Source organism: Schistocerca cancellata, chromosome 2, assembly GCF_023864275.1.
Source record: "Schistocerca cancellata isolate TAMUIC-IGC-003103 chromosome 2, iqSchCanc2.1, whole genome shotgun sequence".
Lineage (NCBI taxonomy): Eukaryota > Metazoa > Arthropoda > Insecta > Orthoptera > Acrididae > Schistocerca > Schistocerca cancellata.
This window is the reverse complement of record NC_064627.1, coordinates 945,630,027-945,648,936: the sequence shown is the minus strand read 5'-3', so window position 1 is coordinate 945,648,936 and position 18,910 is coordinate 945,630,027. Positions and strand designations below refer to the sequence as shown.

Sequence of the window (18,910 nt, the reverse complement as noted above, 5' to 3'; positions counted from 1 at the left end):
TAACCTGTCATCTTTATGATAAACAGCAATCTATCTTTTCCTTACATTGTTGATATTCTACCCCGGAGTTTCCACTGTTAGACAAGAGAGATGTAATTTGATGACAGTATAAGAATTGCCAGTTTATTAAATAAGGACCAACCTGAGGTTTGTAAATTAACACCAAATTTTCCAAGTGTGGCCAACTTTCAGCCTGAAACTACCATTAACACCTGAACTAAGTTGTTCCCCTTAGCTTCACTTACTAAGACACCATAGTAAGGAAGTAAAAACAGTAATATACAGAACATATTGAGTTTTGCTGAAACTGAGCTTATTAGGTGTGAATAAGGAATGATTTCTTCCAGTACTTTTTTCCTCTAATGATCATATTGACCCATAACACTTAAATTTCCTTTTCCCTCAGCTAAGACTAACTGCTTATTGTTAAGTCCATGTGACAAAATACATGTCTCAAAGGGCATTATACATACACAAGCATAATATTTAAGCTCACTGTAAAAAATACTAACTGCAATGTGCAATTTAACAGGAACTTGATTACTTTACAATAAATAATAACATCCGCATTAGCATATAGTAGTCAAATACTAACAGTGTCATGGCTGTGTGAAAGGTGGGCGAAGAGTAGGTAGTCCCATTACAAAAGTACAAAAAAACACACCACCAAACTGCATTTCTACACAGTGTGTGGCTGTGTTATTTCATGCCATTGTTTATATTCTGTATTGAAGTAGGGATTATAATACAGTAAAACCTTATTAATACAGATCCAATGGAACAGAAAAATCAAGAGTTCGTGTTAAAAAACTTGTGTTAATCAAAAACTCAAAATTCTAATCTTGAAATACATTAACCACTCACAGTATACAGGTACATTTGTACTATAGGAAATCATGTATGTCACCCATTTTCAACATGAGTTTGCAATAACAACACAGAAAATGAATGCAAAAAGGAAAAAGATTTAAATTAATTACTGTTCTAAAACTTGAAAAAATGTACTCACAGATCATCTTATGGTGAAAAAAATCATGTATATTACACTGTAGCAGACAGGAACAAAAATGCATGGTAAATTCATAGCCAGCTGTACTTGTGGCTTCTGTAGAACTAGTGGTCATTTTGGATTTTGCAAAATGTTCTGGTATCCACAGCATGTAACACGTTTTGTGGATAGGAATTAATGATGATGTCCTCCTCATGTTCTTCTAATAGCATTTCTTGCACCTCAGACACATCTGTGCACCAGACCACTGGAGCACACATCACATCATCATTATCTGCATTAATAGAGCCCTCAAAACTAACTCCAGGGTTCGCAATGTCTTGTAGCACATTCCATTTGCCAGGTGAAGTGGTATTGTTGTCACCGTCTAACTCATCAGCAAGATTAGTGTCTTTGCATTTCCAGACTTTGCTAAACCAGTTCTGTATGTGTTGTAATGACAATGATTCCCAGTATCCAGTGATAGCACACTCCAAGATGGCACTTCCATCTCCTTTTCAGCAACAAGAATTCCAGCTCTCGCAAGTCACTTGCAATACGCTTTCTTCATAAGAGCGATAATGCTTTGATCCAGAGGTTGAAAATTACTTCTTGTGGGAGGAACATGTGAACCTTTAACTGGTTAAGTTAAGATTGTGTGTGTTATGTTCTGTACACCTGTCCAGTGTCAGAAGAACATGCCTAGCTACTTTTCAACTTACAGAATGATGAGTTGTCAATACAAGCTTCCTTATTATGAGATTAGATGCAAAGTAAAGTATCAGTATTCATGTTCTCAAAACAATGTGGTTTCTCAGAATTACTGATCACTCCCAACAATGGTGTTTGTTGCTGGATTACAGATAAGTACAACTGTTTAACATTATTTCCTGCCTGCCCCACTTTTTGCATTTGTCACCTTTTACTATGAGGATGCAATTTGGGAAAATATTGTAAGGAAAAAGTCTAGTTTCATCCATATTGTAGACATCGTATGAGATGTACTTTAAAAATACCTCGACTTACGCTAAACCATTTTATGCAAATCGGGAGTTACACAAATCGTCTGTCTGAGCACGGTGCACCTCAATTCCAAGTACCCATTCACATAGTGATTGGCTTATGACAAGTTCAGACGATTCCAACTACAGTATCCAAACAAAGCAGAAGTGATTCATTTGCATCAAACAAGTACAGGAAATGAATTACCATTGAATGTAAAGTTACTATTATCAAAGACTTTATTGCAAAAATTAAAATTTGTGATTTGGGAAATGAGTTTGATCTACCGGAATCAAGATTCAGAGCAATTATAAAGAGCAAAGGTATCTTTGGGACAAGAAGTCAACAATAGCCTGGATACAAGAAGTTAGGAAAGATTTGGAAAGAAACAACATAAGTGAAAAAGATGCAACAGAAAGAGAGAGTTTCGAGAGGAAAGTGTTAAAAATGGAAGGATTCCAAGGCATGAGGGAGAAGAAGACAGGGTCAAAATGGTACGAAGAGAGAAAAAGGATACATAGCAAAAAGATGAAAGAATACTGGAGGAAAAAGAAAGAACAACAAAGAAGGAAGCATTGAAATTGGTGCGTGGTCCTTAGATGACCCAAACGAAGAAAGAGCAAAGAAAATTTCTCAAAGCTGTGAAAAATACTCAAGCTTTGAATTGAAGCATAATTCATAAACATCATTGTCTTATCACTCAGGTGGAAACAATGTTATAATTACGGTGTGATAATCAAGTAAGAGTGAAAAATTGTCCTGTTGATCACAGCATGGCATGCTTTCAAGCAAAGCCGATTTTTGAGAGGCTGAAAGGAACAGCTGGGGAGGTGGCCAAAGATGAAATGTTGAAAGCTAGTAACAGTTGGTTTAGCAGATTCAAAAGTCAGTGTAACTGGCATAGCATCACAGAAAGTGGAGAGGTGGCAAGTGTTGTCCACTTTTTAAAGCCACCAAAGATCGGCTGACAGTGATGTCTGGTGTGAATGCAGTTGGTGATAGTAAATTAAAAACCTGTCTTTTTTTATTACTCAGAAAATCCAGGCATGGTAAAAAATGCAACTGGGTTGATTAGAAAGTCAATGAGTGGCAGCTTCCTTTTTTGAGGACTGGTTTTGGTCACCACTTCATACCTAAAGTCAAATGTTATGGTCAATTAAAACAAATTGCATTTAAAGTGATGCTATTAATTAGCAACTCACCAGGTTGTCTTCCTGTTACTCAATTAATTTCGACCCACATGTGAAAGTTGCATTTTTGCCAATGACTACAACCAGCTTGCTTCAACCAATGCACTGAGGCGTCATTAAACATTTAAAACACACTATACACTGATCTTGCCAAAAGCTGGGAAGCAATTCTTCTTGGTGTTGTAGGTCACAGGGGCACCCTTGGATGCTATCTGTGTGAGGCACCTCTGCTGTGCATCTCTGCGAGTCACAGCTTGATTGTGTAATAGTGCAACACAGAGCTGTAGTGACATAAGGACCACTGTGGATAACTGCTGCGCTCATCCGAAGCGCCTCTAATTTTACTAGGTGCCGAGGGGAGATTTATTCAATTCTGGAAGTTGCAGTTTTGATAAGGTCATGCTCAGCTATATAAGCAGCAGAACTATCAGTCTGAACCAGCCTGTTGCACAGGAAACTGCTTTGAACAACTGACAAAATGCGTCATTGGCAGAGCCAGCATTCACATGCTACTGTATGTAAAGCTTCTGATAATGAAAATATTACAACTGGGTTAAACAGAGGAGGGGGGAGGGGGGGAATCTTATTGATACAACACTAAAACACTAGGTAATTCTTGTAATCGATGGAACTTCCTATGAGATCATGTACGTTTTTGCTGGAACCAACATTCTGTTCGTGTTCACTGAGAGTTCGGGCTTAAGCAGGTTCACATTACTGGGGATTTGTTGTATTAATATTTAAATGGGATCTAGAGAAGAACAAATTTTCTCTCTCCAATAATGTTTTGAAAGATTATGAACATGCACACAGATAATATGTCAGCTGAAAATACGAACAAAACATACAAAAATGAATAAACTGAAGAAATTCGAATAGTGGAGAGGGTACACTGTTCAAAACATAGCATCTGAAGTACTACTCACCCTGACAAATCGTCCAATGTTCGCAAACCAAACCCCTTTTTCTCAGTCTTGAAGACATCACATCTTGCATATTCATGCCGCTGGAAGCGTTTGTTGGTGCACCGATCTCCCATTGCACAGCGAGAACCACTGAAAAGACATTACGTTAGCACCTAAACAACAACGTCTGACGCTATGTTCGTATTACGACTAATGAAGGAGGATGGAGAGGGGTGGAATGTATGAAAACTCAGCAACTCTAAACATTTAAAACCATCATCAGTAAAAATAAAGAAACTAAGGCAAAAGGTGAAACCTGTGATTTCATAACTGAAATTGAACGACATGTTTTTTCTGGTCCTCTGGATACATACCTCCAATTTTTGTTGATTACTGACCAAAGGGCTCCTGTTCCAAAACCTCTACATTCATTCTAAATCATTTTAGCTATAAATCACTGTTAACTATTAAAATTGCAACTACATGAAGAAGGCAACTAACGAATGCGTACTACATGCTTGGATATAATTATCATTTCAGAGCAATGGCATTAAGTAGGCTGGAGAAAAATTATCTACATTCTTCATTAAAGAAACGGGTTTCTCGCTCAGAAAACTGAAGTAAGCACTACACAATACTTAAGCATGAATGCAAATCCTAAAACTGAAAAATCTTGTTCCACCTAATGATCATAAATTTGCAACGATTTTGTGTTGAATACTTTCTCTCTCTCTCTCTCTCTCTCTCTCTCTCTCTCTCTCTCTCTCTCTCTTTTTCCATGCGTTGGATGACCAAGTTCCTAATCAAAAACAAGAATAATAAAATGTGTTTAGACTTTCAAATCTCATTCCAAGTAGAATTGTTTTTTCTTTCTATTTCTGAAACAAAAAAAGGACAGCTTCTGAACCATTTCAGTTGCAACAGTCTTTCTTCAAGGTGTGTTCGCCGACAAAACAAACATCAAAAAGTATATGACAAATTAAAAAGATTTTTATTATTAGTGGGAATGGGAGTGGGAGTGAGATATGGAGATGCTACATTGCACAGTACAGTCTTTACATGGTCCAGTTAATTTTTATGTTGTTGTTTACACTATCTCTATCCCACTCTCACTTCCACACCCACTCCCATCGCCCAGTGTGTGTGCGTGTGTTATTTCAAATGTAATACTTTATAAAAAATATTGCTTACCATTCTATCATCAAAAGGCGGTTTAGACAGTCCTCTCCACAGCCCATATCACCTCGAGCTAGTTCTTCCTTGGTGAGGAAGCAATCACATACCATTCGCTTTGTTTCTTTGCTTGTTGATCTGAAACAGTGACAAGCTTTTGTTACGAATAAAATAATTAATGTGAGACTAGTCATTCAATGTCATTTGCCCTTCCTATAACTATGTTACTGCAATATTGAAAAATGTTCAAATATTTCAGCAGCTACTGTAGGTGATTGTTATGGACATCTGCTACTTACTTTAGGTGATTGTCATGCACGTCTGCTACTCACTTGAGGTGATCGTCATGGGTGTCTGCTACTCGATGTATAGCACTATTTACTGCCTCTATTGTCAGACAATTAGTGTGTCACTAAATTCATTTTGGGCAGAATAAGAGGACCCGAGAGGGAAGATGGAAAGGGTCACCGAGTTGCTTTATTGATGGTAATTTTTTCTTTAACTTAGTTCATAAGTTTATATTGTGAACATGGAAGCAAGCTTTTTGTCATAACATGGCATCAGGCCCACAACACCCAAAACAATTAAGATATATGTCAGAGCATTTTGTACCTATAGGTACAATGACAATTTACAGGCAGTTAATGCCAAATGACTGATTTCAGTGAACAGAATGGATGGAAGTTTTTTTTCAGCATCCCACCACTGACTTGTTTCACTGCCCGCACTGTTAAATGATACTGGTACTCCATTAAGTGTGAGTTAAACAGGTGATGCCTCAAACTGAAATAACTGACTACATGAACTACATTTTGGCAACCCTCAATGGGACTAAGAAACTCATCCACCATTTTGTCAGATAGCATAGGATTCCCCTCTCACAGCTACAGCAGAACTACAATTATCTGAACTCCAACTACTCGGATCACCAATTATACAGATTACTTTGAGGGAAAAGAACTTTGTACTATTTGAATAAAAGTGTTGGTTTTCTTCAATAGTTATTACAGTAAACAGTATGCTGTGCTTCTTTATCATTCTAAAATCAGTCCACATCGAATGCATTAAAACACAAAATCTTGTGAACAATGAATACAGTTCGTGCATTGTTGTATGTGCAATGTGCACACTGTTATGTTTGTGGTGCCCGACTTCCAGTGCAGCCATGTCAGCCTGTGTCTTGAAATTAACATATATCCTGATTTGTCACTATACCTTCAGTCTTTTGTTTTCTGCATGTTTTGTAGTTTACTGTGTGGAACATGTCTTCTAAATTACAATGCATTGTCTTATGGTTAGCAGACAAAATAAAAGTTCTTGAACAGTTAGACAAATGTGCGAGTGGCTGGAGTGGCAAGCAGTTAACTGAGATGTTTAGTGTGGGAACATCAGCAATTTCAGCAAAAACCTCCATTTTAAACTTTTGAGTCTGCCTTTGAGAACGAAGATGGGATTTCAATGAGAAAAGCGATGAGAGCAGCAGGAAACAAAGACCTTGATGAGATTGTATTAAAGTGGTTTTTACAGCAGCAAGTATTGGGAAACCCTCTTTCAGGGCAAACTGTTTGCGAAAAAGCAAAACCTTTAGTTGAGAAAATCGACAGTTTGTCTTCATTTAAAGGAAGCAATGGCTAGCTATGAAATATCAAAGCACATGACAGTGTTTGGAAGTTGGATGTAATTGATGAAAAATTATGAGCAAACTTAAAAATAGCAAGAAATTTTAAAACTGAAGCAAAATCTTTTAATCCTGCATTTTTATACAGCCCTTATTTGCAAGGCTTTGTTTGAAACAGATTTAGCTTCTAAAAGGAGAACTAATGCTCCTGGCCATCAGGTTAATAAAGATTGTAATACAGTGCTGAGATGTGCTAACTCCACGGCGAACCTCAAAATAACTCATAAGTTGATCGAAAAATCAAAAAATCCTCGGGCTTTACAAGAATCAAACATAGGTCTGTATGACTGCCACTTTGCTTTGTGAATGGTATGATTCAATTTTCATACCTTAAGTAAAAAATACAAAAGGCCGTATGGAAAGAAGGAGATAACGTAACATTAATTCTGGGCAATACAACCACCCACCCGGCCCAGCCCACAAGAAGCCTTTTTGATAGAGAAGGTGGGCGTTTCAGGACACTCTTCCCGCTGCCAAATGTAACAGGTTTGCTGGAGCCAATGTACCAATCGGTTATTGAAACTACAAAGCGAAATTACAAAGGACAACTGTCAAGGAAATTGTTGACAGAAGGTCGAAACGAAGTAGGCACTTTGATTTATCACAAAAAACTGAATTTAAAACGACTGCTCTTACATGGTGGTGGAATCACTGAATTTAGTGAAGACAACCACATTAAAAAGAGCTTGGAACCAATTGAAAGACATTTCAAGTAAATATGAGGCGCAGAAAGATGATGAAGACAAGAACAGCACAAAAATGAAGAACAAGAATGAGACACGGCAGAGGACGAAATATCACTTGAGGACATAAGAAAGATCCTTTTAAAAATTCCTGGACAATCCAATTGCAGTGCAGAGGATATAGGCAAGGGGCTCGCTTGTGATTTTCAGATCCTGGATTCTCAGTTACAATGAAATCGTTCAACGCGAGAGAGATGAAACTGATGGCCAGGATGACAACATTGTCACTAACACAGATGTGTGACCATCAGCTGACGAGGCATATGTGAATCGTGACGTTGAGTTAACAATTGATGGAGCAGCACCATATACAGCTGCTCACTGTCAGGTGGAATACTGGCATTAATGATGTTTCCCCGAGATTATGTTAAATTTAAAATCAGCTGAAAAAAGTACCATTAGTTACAAAATACTGTGTATGATTTTTACTGCACTTTAGAATTTGGATGGAAAAAGTTTGTTTTCCCAGCACAATATTCTCTGGGTCTCTGCTTATACACATTCTTAGTTTGAAATCATGCTTCCCACTGCATAACTGTGGCTCTTTGTTTATTATCTGGTTTGTCTTTCAGTTTCTTGATTTATGTCTTTTTTTGTTTATTAGATCTTTATTGTAATTTTAAATCCTCAAATCTTCCTTGATTTCTATAATCCATCTCTATTACTCTCCTGATTCTGTTCTCTGGTGTCCTGATTAGACATCCAAATAATGAAATGTGTTTGTTCCTGATCATTCTCATTAGCAGTTACATTTCCTTCCAGACTGCTTCACTAGAAGCTAGTCTCCATGTCTGTTTTCTTGATATTTTTCATTTATCTATGTTCTGATTGTTGTTCTTTCAAGCTAGAGCAACCTATTTCTTACATTTTTATTGCAATATGATAGCTATTTTCTTCTCTCTACTGTGTTTATGCATATCAGGCAGTACATACTCTATTGGGACTTTCTATTAAATGCAGATTCACATAACATCAGGTAGTGATCATGGTGCTCAACATACTTTTTTTCTTTTCTTTTCAATGCTTTCCACATCTTCACATTGTTTTTGCACTCTACTTTTTTAATTTAACAAAAGCTGCAGAACTGAAAAATAAAGTACAGTCCTGAAGGCATCAGTCATAGCTGTGCAAGCAAGTCCTTTGAGTCATTATTAAATGTGCATAATTGTGTTCAGTTGTTACTATCACTGTCATCATTGCTGCACCTGTTTTCATGGGTTGTTGACATGTTAACCATACTTGCAATTGCAAGTTATTTGGATGTGTGTGAATGATGTCCACATTCTATCACGGCAAGAGCCACTCAAATTGTGAAGTTCTTGCCATACTGATTTTGAAAACTTTAACTGTGGAGGTATCTGTATGTTTGTAATGGTACGTATAGTTGACTACAACTAAGTCCACCAGAAGAAGTCTTTTATTATACTGTTTTCAAATTTCAGTCAGTTGTTAAGGAGAAGAGTCCTAAGGTTTAAGAATACGATGATGATCTTGTGCCTAGTGGCTTCAATAGTCATCCACAAAAGTCTGAAAACTTTGTCAATTTTATTGTGTGTTCTGTGGGGGTAGTTAAGACATCAACTTGGTTGTGTACAACTCCCTAAATACAAAATTTACAGAATGGTGTTTTTTTTTAATAAAACAAACACAAATTTGAAAACAGGAAACACAATGGAAGGTTCTAAGCTACTCCAAATAATTCTCCTGCAAACTATGTGGATTGTTTGTTATGCAGAGCTCTTCATCTCTACTAGAAGTCCACTGAAAATGAAACCTGCAAAATGGTGCACATGTTTTCTTAGTAATTTTCTTTTCATTGGTGGGCTTCAATTAATTAAAACAAAAAAACTTTTCCCTAGGGTTATGTAGGCATTATCCAAATGCAAACTGTATTTCCATCTTGTCTGAGCTGAATAAATACTGCACTTCCTTTTGCAAAAATCCATGTTACTGACTATCCTACAACAGAAGATATGTTCGGGATTGCCACAGTTATGACTTTTGAGAAATTTTTGACAACAACATGACAGCTATATCCATCCATAGCCTGTTTGTTCTTAGCAGGTTCAACAGACATATCTGTCGGCAGCTTTCTGGGACTTGTAGCTAATGGAAATGACACGTTTCAGGTCCATACATTACAATGTTATTTTAAAAAAATTTAAAAAGCCCTTAGAAATGTTGACAACGTAACCATATGTACATATTAATTTGCGATGTGAATGTTAAATGACTCGTTCCACATCGTTACGATCTATCGTGCAAAATGGTCCATGGAACACTAACCAACCAACTAAGTTAATGCTTTAGCCACAAGGTAGTACCACCCATCACTCAATATTATGTAATTTCTACTCATTATATCATTTGTCTGAGTGTCTTAACATGCATCAAGTGACAGTAAAACATACTTTTCATGCTGTTAGCTTTGTGTTTACTTGTTGCTGATCTATTGTAATGGTAAAAAAAGTCTATTGTAGGATTCAGAAACAGAATGGCTGCTTTTAAAAAATGATAACTTCAGTGACAGCTCCTATAATTGGTAGACACGAGTGGTAAAGAAAATTAAAGTGATATAGATTCAGAACTATACAACAATGAAGCACTGCAACAGATGCACAAGATGCTTTTGCGCATGTTAGTGCAGTTCTCTAGAGCCTTTTGTTTCCTTGTAAAGGTGGCATTTTCAGTGTTCTGTAGATGAATCTGTGCAAAACAATAGCAATCAAATGAAAATATTTGCCCAACAGTACACAACTTCCCATCCCAATTCAGAAGCAAGATCTGAGGTTCGCTTCTGGCAAGACATAACAGGTGATGAAATGAAGACTGCAACTGGCAAATTCATTCTTCAAGTTATTTTTCACAAGCCAGAAAGAAGTACTTGCCATACCTTCCTTTAGGAAACTTATCAATGAAAAATGGTTTCCTCTTTTATTGCAATTTCTCTACTTTGTAGAAAATACACCACACGATACCTTAGGTACTCTGAGCATACAACCATCCGAAGTTCAGCTGATTATGGAACATCTGAGGTGCACATATTTGTTTACACACCACGAAGGCAGATCACTGTAGTTGAATCTCTGTATCCTATAGCTCGTCGCTAGGAAACTTGCTTGCTGTAGGAGGGGTGCCAGATTCAATTCCCAGGCTCAAGGAAGGTGTCTGTGTACAAGGATGATTTTCCCTGACCAAAACAACACACACTAGGGCCAAAGGATATTAATTATATGTTTCAAGACATATCAACATATGGCAGCCAATTTATTAGCAACACATAATGCACCAATTCTTGCTTCACAGTTGGCAGTATTACATAAATAGTACAATATCTAACTGCAATAACAAACAATGAGTGTAATGAATATCATAAATGATGTTCCTTTGAACCTGTGTTATAGACTGACAGATCTTTATAATTGCATTATTCGTAATAATTCATGTCCCTCTTGTTGGATGCATTGACATAAGCGCCTCTCGATATTACCAAGGACACCTCTTCACATTTCTGCAAATGCTGAAGAGCAAGCATGATGTATTCATTCTTTTAACACCTCTAGATCTTCTGGTTCCATTCAGTAAACCCTGGCATAGCCCCATAAGTAAAAATTCAAGGGCATTAAATTAGGCAATCTCACTGGCCTTCGAATGCAACCACCACAACCTTTCCACCGTTCGGGATACACACTGTCGAGATATTCCCTAATCCCTCCACAATAATAGGGTGGTGCAGCATTGTGCTGAAACCAGTGCCTCACAGCTAACTGAAGTGGGATATCTTCTAGGAGATGTCCAAGATTCAGCCCATTATGTAGTAATTGCAAATACAGCCAACCATTTAGTCTGGGAGCCAAATAAACTTGTCCAATGACTTAGTCTTCTAGAAGGCAGCACCATATGTTAAGAACCCAGTGCACTTGTGTATGATGTGGTAAATGGAAATGCCATGTGGCTAGGGCGTCAGGTAGCCGTTCGCCTGGTGCAAGTCTTTCGAGTTGATGCCACTTCGGCGACGTGCAAGTCTTTCGAGTTGATGCCACTTCGGCGACGTGCAAGTCTTTCGAGTTGATGCCACTTCGGCGACGTGCAAGTCTTTCGAGTTGATGCCACTTCGGCGACGTGCAAGTCTTTCGAGTTGATGCCACTTTGGCGACGTGCAAGTCGATGGGGATGAAATGATGATAAGGACAACACAACACCCAGTCCCTGAGCAGAGAAAATCTCCGACCCAGCCGGGAATCAAACCCAGGCCGTTAGGTATGACATTCCGTCACACTGACCACTCAGCTACCAGGGGCAGACATATATGATGTGGTAGTAACCAATGAGGATTTGCAGTATGCCAGTAACCAATGAGGATTTGCAGTATGCCAGTAATGTAAATTGAGTCTACTGACAGTGGTGTCATTGGTGAAATAGGATTCATTTCCATGAAATCTACCTAACGAAATCCGCATTTATGGCTACTTTATTTACGAGACACGCAGAATGACACCTGATTTTGGAAATCGTTTCCACATAGCTGCTGCTGTAGGTGCAGCTTAAAGGGATGTCATTTTCGTTCCTCCAGAAACCTTTATACTGAAGACCTTGATATCCCCAGGACTGCTGCAGCTCTTATTTGTCCTAATTACAACGAGAAATAGGTATTACTGGTGATATCTATGACTTCCACAATATTAACAATAATGGCCATCATCATCATCATCATCATCATCATCACTGCAACCCAAATACAATACCACAATAACAATTTCGTTATACTACTTTGTATGTATGCATCATTTTCATTTCAGCTATGCTTACCCTACATAGAATGTGCTCCAAAATACTCAATTACTTTCTGGGCAACTTCAGGTGCATCACAGATTGGTCTTTCCACAACACATTGTATCTGGAAAGCTCCTTTTGTTCTAAAGCACATCTCTGTATGTCTAAAAACATGCACAGAAAGTAGACATCGGGTTGCAAAGCATTGTGAATACAGTCTTCGGACCTCAGCTGCACTGCTGTGCATCTCCTCATAGATCAGTATCATATTGGTGTAGTCTTCACTGGAGTACATTGTATGTGTTACCAGTTTGACTGTAAAACCTGAGTCAAACGACAGATGGCGATATTACTTCTTCAGAGTGGAAGCAGGAGGAAACCTCACGCAAATGGTGGTGCAGGTTGGCGATGGTTCACTTGTACGTCCACTTCCTTTTTGAAGGGTTGAACTAACATATGCGGAAACATAAAACTACATAAGAACAGCGTGCATGGGTCACCCTTAGTAATTACGGGCCACCCTCAATAATGACACATACTATCTTGAAAAGAAAATAATTCTCCAATTGTTTTGAGTATGCTCAGATTTACTCAGAAAGGGGTATTGTATTATATTAACAACTGTTGGGTTACTCCAGATCTGGTTGAAACACTAATGCTCCAGAACATCGACAACATTGGCACAATGTGACAAAAAGGAAGAAATCACAATGGAATACAGAAACAAACAAACAAGCAGATACTGATGAAATGGAAGGACAAGAGAGATGACATGATTGTCAGCACATTTCACAATATGTTTCAACAATTAAATTTAAAGAATGTCATCAGGCCAAGACAAGTGTAGTCATGGATTATAATCAGAACAGAACTGGCATGAATATGAGCAATTTCTATCTCCAAAGATACCAAATGGTCAGGAGCAAACTGAAAAAAAGATATTATCAGAAGATTTTTCGCTATTTATTGGACATTTCATGCTGCAATACACATGCTTGGTACAAAAACATTGCAGTGAAAAAAGCAGATTGGAATTCACAATTAGTCTTGGTAAACAAAATCCTCTCTGTAACAACTGTAACAAACATCAGCAATTGCATACACTCCCCCCCTCCCCCCTTTCCCCTCAAATACCAAAAGCAAAGCACACCATCTTACAGCTAGGCATTTTTATTTTCCAGGATTTTTGCCAAACATAACACAGAAAAGACCAAAAAGGAGATGAGGAGCGTGCATGAGGGGGCATATTTGTAAAGACATCTTGGTGTGCATAATATGAACATCACATTTTAAAATATTTCACAGGGAGAACAACCTGTAATTATGTGGGGGGGGGGGGGGGGGGAATGTCATTCTATGTGATTCTGATCTACTTTAGCTTTGGTCCATAATCTGAAACCAACAAAGAAATGTTTTAGTGAATGAACAAGGCACATGGCACAACTGCAATAGCCAGCACAAGGTGAAATTACAGACTGAGATAAAGGAGTGTGCACAAAAAATTTCCACCAACGGAGTTAATAACCATGAAAATTTTTATGCGAAAAACGGCAACCCTTAGGCCTCTCCAGCAGATCCTAAATGTGATGTGCCCAAGAAAGATCATTGGCATTCAGCCCTAAGATGTGAAAAAGGTTCAGCCTCACTGATTATCTGGTCATTGTAACTGCTCCCAGATCTTATTCTATATGACAAATGAAAATTCGTAAAGTAAAGCAACTTTCTCACTTCTCAGTGTTCAAATCTTAATCATAAAATTATCAAAATCTTCGTAACAGGATTTGAAAGGAAGTGTAGTAAGTGACTTAATAAGATCTACAAGTTTAAACATAACAATGTTTGAAAACTTAATAGATAGAAGTATTTTATTTTTGTCAATAGCTAATATGGTGGTAGCTGCTACCGTGACACAGCACTGATCTCTTGTTCCGCAGTGTGACAATCAGCTGTGCTTCCTGTATCCTCTGATGAAAAGTTTTTATCGCTGCACTGAAGTCAGCTGCTCTATGTGCACAATCAAGGAAAGAAGAATACTCATACTTGCACGGACTGTTTAAACTGATTTTTTGAGCTCACAGTGTATTCTGTTTCTCTCAATGGTGAGTGCATGTGTTGCAGAGAACTGGATTTTGTAAAATGAACAGGCCTGTTGCAATGGTCTTAGTACTTTAAAATTGCCGATTAATTATGATTAATAGGTCACATATTATGAAACTTTGGTTCTGAAAGATATAAGTCGAGACATCATCCAGTTTTGCCACAGTAAAGCAATTGTCCCTTACAATTCACTCTCTTATTTGATTATTTCTCTGGTACAGTGACTTTATGTAGTTTCAGCAGACTTTCCCACACAGACCATCATTCTTTGTATGTATGGCATTTTGCTACTGCTACTGCAACTTCTCCTCCTCCTCCTCCTCCTCCTCCTCTTTGTCCCTGCTGGTAATTTCTGAAGTTGTCATCACATTCTGAATTGCTCAAAGATAGTTTATTCACTCAAAGTGAGACATAGCTTCTGTAGCTCAGAAGTATCCAATGGACTCAACTGTCAAAAATGGTTCAAATGGCTCTGAGCACTATGGGACTTAACAGTTATGGTCATCAGTCCCCTAGAACTTAGAACTACTTAAACCTAACTAACCTAAGGACAGCACACAACACCCAGCCATCACGAGGCAGAGAAAATCCCTGACCCCGCCGGGAATCGAACCACGGAACCCGGGCGTGGGAAGCGAGAATGCTACCGCACGACCACGAGATGCGGGCGACTCAACTGTCAACATGACACAATTTGTCTACAGTTAATTTTCTTATTGTCCCACGACAAATTTTCTTTGACACAATTTATGCTCCATAAAGCTACATTTCAACATTGACAAGAGAACCTATTGTGATGACATCTTTTCAGTGATAGGATTTGTGCAGTGGTACGGCATAACACATTAAATATCCTACTACAGGGTGTTTTTGATTTTCTACCACGGAAACTGAGTCATTCTGTATTTCTGTCCTTTAATATTGGTTGCATAACCAAAAGCCAGATTTACAGATAAATGAATCAGGTTTACTGGTTATTTATTTTTTTACATGACATACTCTAAATTAATAGGAGTACATTCTAGTTCCATTATTTTTATTAAATTCACTATTATACACAAAAACTATTTCTATTCTGGTTCTATGATCATAATGCCTGATCAAGCACCTAGATGTATGGGTTACGTCACACAGATTGTAATTTTTAATTCTATCCACTACTACACTTTATGTAGGAAGCAAGATCACACCAAAGATTCAATTTCTCATGTAACTTGGAATTATTCTTGGTTATCAAGTCACACTTGATTAAAGATATTCTGACCATATAGTTGCAGCCTTCTTCTAAAGAGCAGTCCAATAAGAGACTCAATTTTTCTATGTGAAAGAGTACTTATGAAATTGCACAACTTGTAGTAGCTTGAGCGGCTGACATCAATTCAGTCTTCTTAGAGTCAGATAATGACTTTCCAATACGTAGATCCATAATCAGACATGTGAATAGGATTCATGTAATTTGGTAGATCTGCAATGGCCAACACAACACATGGAAAATTCGGTCATATCATTGCAGGTGCATCATTCATTTGGCACGACTGGGAGAGAGCTATATTAATACAATACTTGTACTGCAGTGTAATCTAATGTAGTGTTAGAAATGATGCGCAAGAACTGAAGAGGAAATCATGGGTTTTGACATATTTTCCAGATGTCACAGAATATAAAGTGCAGTATATTATTTGATCAAAAGAGTTTTGAAGATGGAAATAAAACAAGCACGATACACCATCTGAACCATGAAATACTTGAGGGCAGTCACAACTAGTAGCTCCTCCTCTTTGTGGATTACTAGTGCATGTGTGAGTAATGACAGTATTGCCCATTTTCTTGGCACTTTTTTTAATGCAAGGTTGTTAGGGATAATACCATTCAATTGTGTCAACATAAATATGGCATACATTAGGCATATATAATTACTTCTTTACTTACCTACCTCTGCTCAATTTTCTTGAACATTTAACGAAAATTTTCTACTTTGGTGATCGTTTAGGTGACGAATCACTTTGTCAACAAGATGCTGTAGTATTTAATTTACACATGAACTGCACAATATATTTAAAAATTAAACACTATATCAAATAAAATAAAACTGTAAGCAGACATCCATTTTAAGCATTTGTGAAGTATCCACATATTAAGAGTTCATATTAATTTGTTTTTTCTTGGAACAGTTCCTGTGGTCAAATTCTGGTGTTAATATCAACTGAACTTATCTGGACACTTAAAAAGGTGTTCCAGCATGAAGACGATTTGATGTTTACATTTGTGTAGAGTTGAGTTACTGCAATAGTATTAACAGAAAATTCTGAATTGTGACTTATGTACAAAAATACGCACAGAGAAACCTAAAAAATTACAAATAGTGTATGTTAGAGCTTATATATTAATGAAAATAATTTTTGAAAATATAACAGGATAGATAAAAAAATATACTCACCAAGCAAATGCAGAAGCAAACACATACAGAAGTTAACGAAATGTGCAAGCTTTCAGAGCCAGTGGCTCCCTTCTTCCGGCAGAAGGATTGAAGGAGAAGGGAGAGAGATGAATGAAAAGGATTAGGGAGGTTCAAAAAATGGGGATAATTATGGAAAAGTAGCCCAGAACCCTGGGTCAGTGCAGGCACCGGAGAGAGTGAGAAGGAACTACACCGGATGGGATTTGAAAACAGAGCTCAAAGATGAAAGATAGGGTAATACCCAAGACAAAGATTACTTGTGTGTGTGTGTGTGTGTGTGTGTGTGTGTGTGTGTGTGTGTGTGTGTGTGTACTTCTACTACAGAAAGAGCAAGAATTCAACTGCTAGTATAAACACTGTTTACTGTTGTGTTTCTGTACATCACGTCAGTCAACTATAGATGAGTGGCTGCCTTTCTTTTATTTTACATATTTCATTCCAGAATTTTCATTGTTCTGGATCTTAATTTGAACTAAAAAATTATGGGTCACTTCAAAACGCCACCTCTGTACAGGAGCATACAGATAATTTCCTGCGATGACTGGACTCACCTAATCGCTAGTAGCATAGTTTCATCCAAACGATGAGATATCACTGCATTAAATGAATCCATGAACAGTGTTGGTTGCAATTTTTAGACAGGTCTTTAATCAATTTAGACTGCCCTCACTTCAATAGGTAACAGTAAGTATCTACGGCCACACGACTTGTCTGGCATACCAGTACACACAAACATTCCTAGTGAATCACTCCATCAATCGGTGAAAACTGTTATTAAAATCCTTACAATGGTTCTTGAACTTTGCCTTCATATACACACGGAAAAACATGACAAGATTGCTTTATTTTATAATGTGCATACGTTCTAGTTCAGTTTCACTGCTCTCTGGAGAAGTTGTGGCAGTTTTCCTGCCACATACCACCTCCTCTGTAGCTGACCAGCTCGTAACTCCTATCATTGCCATGATATGTCACTTCAAATACCAATTAATATTTATTACACTCTCATTATTACTATAAAATTATAAACTGTATATACAAACCTACCTGGCAAATCAACCATTTGCAAGAACAATATCAAAATCCCTGCAGTAGTTCCTGGGATTAGCCTTCACATACGAACAGAAAAACTGGCAGAGGACTTTAAATTAGTAATATGTATAGAAGGCGTGTGCATGAATGATCTTTTGAGAATGCACCAAATTCACAAACTGTCCTTTCGCATCTTTCTCTATATTATTTACACTCATTAGAAAAAAAAGTAATGGTGAAGTTTGACATGGAGAATTGGAGAACTGGAAAATCAAGTTATTAGAGCCATTAACAAATATCTATTGCACAAAAAGCATCAATCATATTGTAATCAGTGGATAATGTAACACCACACATTCTTAAGTACATCCGGGGTCACAGACGTCTGTTAACACAACATGATAATCACACCAGGTGGCTTACATTGTTACTTGCGTACTGAATACTGTATGGTAGATAGGCCTCCTACAGGGTCACACACACATTTACCCTCCAAGCTTTACCAGCTGATGCCATGAAAATGATTCTAAAATTTGCTAACATTTCCATAGTACAGCATATATGAGAGAAAGGTTAATCCCTTATCATCTAGACAGCTGCTATCACTAAGCTGCTTATTGCTCTTTGGTTTTAAAAACTACAGTAACAGTTCCTTTGGAAGCTGTCCAATAATTCTCCAGTTGAAACTTCCTGGCAGATTAAAACTGTGTGCCGGACCGAGACTCGAACTCAGGACCTTTGCCTTTCGCGGGCAAGTGCTCTACCAACTGAGCTACCCAAGCACGATGCATGCCCCGTCCTCACAGCTTTACTTCTGCCAGTACCTCGTCTCCTACCTTCCAAACTTTACAGAAGCTCTCCTGCGAACCTT

General features: G+C 37.8%; 1 protein-coding gene across 4 annotated transcripts in view; it reads right to left on the bottom strand.

Annotated features, from left to right (window-relative positions):
- Positions 1 to 18,910, bottom strand: part of LOC126162917 (uncharacterized) — a 252,238-nt gene that overhangs the window by 215,942 nt on the left and 17,386 nt on the right. For all 4 annotated transcript variants that reach the window (XM_049919735.1, XM_049919733.1, XM_049919734.1 and 1 more), the window contains exons 3-4: positions 5,277 to 5,396; positions 4,107 to 4,235 (exon numbers count right to left, since the gene is read on the bottom strand). In XM_049919735.1, the coding sequence (XP_049775692.1) occupies positions 4,107 to 4,235; positions 5,277 to 5,396 (249 nt within the window). The remainder of the gene's footprint in view (positions 1 to 4,106; positions 4,236 to 5,276; positions 5,397 to 18,910) is intronic.